At 43.5% G+C, this 1,976-nt stretch overlaps 1 protein-coding gene across 1 annotated transcript in view; it reads right to left on the reverse strand.

Moving 5' to 3' along the window:
* psmc4 (proteasome 26S subunit, ATPase 4) overlaps positions 1-1,976 on the reverse strand; it is a 16,676-nt gene that overhangs the window by 7,686 nt on the left and 7,014 nt on the right. The window contains exons 4-5 of the mRNA XM_015389985.1: positions 516-662; positions 330-439 (exon numbers count right to left, since the gene is read on the reverse strand). Of these exons, the coding sequence (XP_015245471.1) occupies positions 330-439; positions 516-662 (257 nt within the window). The remainder of the gene's footprint in view (positions 1-329; positions 440-515; positions 663-1,976) is intronic.

A 1,976-nucleotide genomic window follows, 5' to 3' on the forward strand; every position in this document is an offset into this window, starting at 1 on the left:
AATAATTGTTGTTGATTGCAGATGTGTCTAGTAGTTCCCATTGATTTAGCTTGGAAAGCGGGGAGAATGGCGCTAGGCTTACCGCACCGTGACGTCACTGCTGGAAGATGGCAGGAGGGAGGGGCTACTATATTTGGGGGAAAATGGCCGCTCCCAGACTCAGTGATTGTGATGAAAGTTATTATTTTAAATGTTTTACTGATTAACGCTAAATTGATTAAATCACTGCAAACGTTTTAGTTTTAGGTTTAATTGTTCCTTGCTCACCAGACTTTTCCTTTAGAGGTTAGTCATCAGTTTTAAAGAACCATGTGATCCAGTCTCCTGACCTGTTTATAGAGCTCAAAGTGTGTGAGCGGCAGCTCCACAGCCTCCCTGACCTCCTGCTTCTGGATGTCCATGCCTCCGATGTCGGCGTACATCACGTCTGGCTTTTGGTCTGCAGGAACGAACACAGAGAGCTTATAGAGCCGCAGCGCACCGGGGCGGGCCCTCCCGGGAGGACGGCGGCGTACCTGAAGTCAGCATCATGATGCTGCTGTCGGCCTCCGGAGGAAGGACGTCCACCAGAGCATTGCTGTGTTTGTGCAGAGCCACCGAGGCGTTGGGCTTCAGCAGTTCTCTGTCGATGGTGCTCAGGATTCGCACGTAGTAGTTGGACCCTGGAGGGAGGAAACCAGCGTGAACGGACGAGCTGAGGGGCTGCAGAGCCAACATTTANTAGTTGGACCCTGGAGGGAGGAAACCAGCGTGAACGGACGAGCTGAGGGGCTGCAGAGCCAACATTTAGCAAGCTTCAAGTCTTGAGTGCGTCTGTCGCACAATAATTTCTAATCTCATGTTTAATTAACCTCTTTAAATCCACCTATTGGAAGCCATCCTGGCTTTTTTACATACCCAGATGGATCTCTCCTCACCACAGATAGAAAGTTTTTAAAACTGGGCTTATCGATTGTGGTCGGAAAATTTAGATTTCTCTTATTTCATTTATTAATTTATCCTATTTACTCATAAAAGTTTTCATTAAATCTGTTTCACGGCCACACCATTCTCCTGCATGAGTGTTTGTAGAGCAGACAGAGCTTCCTCCCATAGCAAAGCAGATTCTTTCTCCAGGTTTAATCATAACATTTTATCGTTTAACCAAAGTGTCTGTAATTAGTTTTGACTCTGACTACTTTCCATTATTGTAAGTCAGGGGAAACTCTCCTCTAATGTCACACAAATAAAACTTTTTTCAAACTGTCCTTAAATGTTGCACACACACAAAAATTTGTTTTATAAACCAGACTAACATTGCACTGAAAATATAATTTGTAATTATATGTTAGACCGGGGGGGACCCCATCAGATACCGTTCACCCTGAAATTAATAACTGGGGATGTTTGATTCTGAAATCCTGTATGTTTGGGATCGATGGATCGATCCGTCCCGATTTCTCCCTTTCTAACTTTCTTCCCTTTCATACAGGCTTGCGCGGTGAATCGTGCCGCCTGCGCGGCGCGGAGATGCAGCGGAAACCACGTATCAGACGGGAAAACGCAGCTCGACGTAACACCGGCACGTTTCAGTTGTTTTGATTGTATGGCGCCTCCTGCTGTTAGTTAGTCAGAATGACAATTCTCCATGTATCTCATGAATTTTGGCAGAAACTTACCAACTTGCACTGAAAATACAACTTACAAATTGTATTTTCAGTGCAATGTTTGTAAAACAAGTCTGGTTTGTAAAACTAATTTTTGTTTGTGTGCAACATTTACGGACATTTTGAAAAAAGTTTGATTTGTGTGACATTAGAGGAGAGTTTGTAACAACTTTTATTTGTGAGTGATAAGTGAGTGATTTGTGTGCGCGCAACATGCATATTTGTACACAACGTTTTGTCAGAAAAATCACCCCATAGATCTCCGTTTATTTAACTAGGGTAAATAGTTGAATACTTTTTTCCCACTACATTGATCACTAATAGTGGGAG

This window comes from Cyprinodon variegatus, unplaced genomic scaffold (assembly GCF_000732505.1).
Source record: "Cyprinodon variegatus isolate N-32 unplaced genomic scaffold, C_variegatus-1.0 Scaffold481, whole genome shotgun sequence".
Lineage (NCBI taxonomy): Eukaryota > Metazoa > Chordata > Actinopteri > Cyprinodontiformes > Cyprinodontidae > Cyprinodon > Cyprinodon variegatus.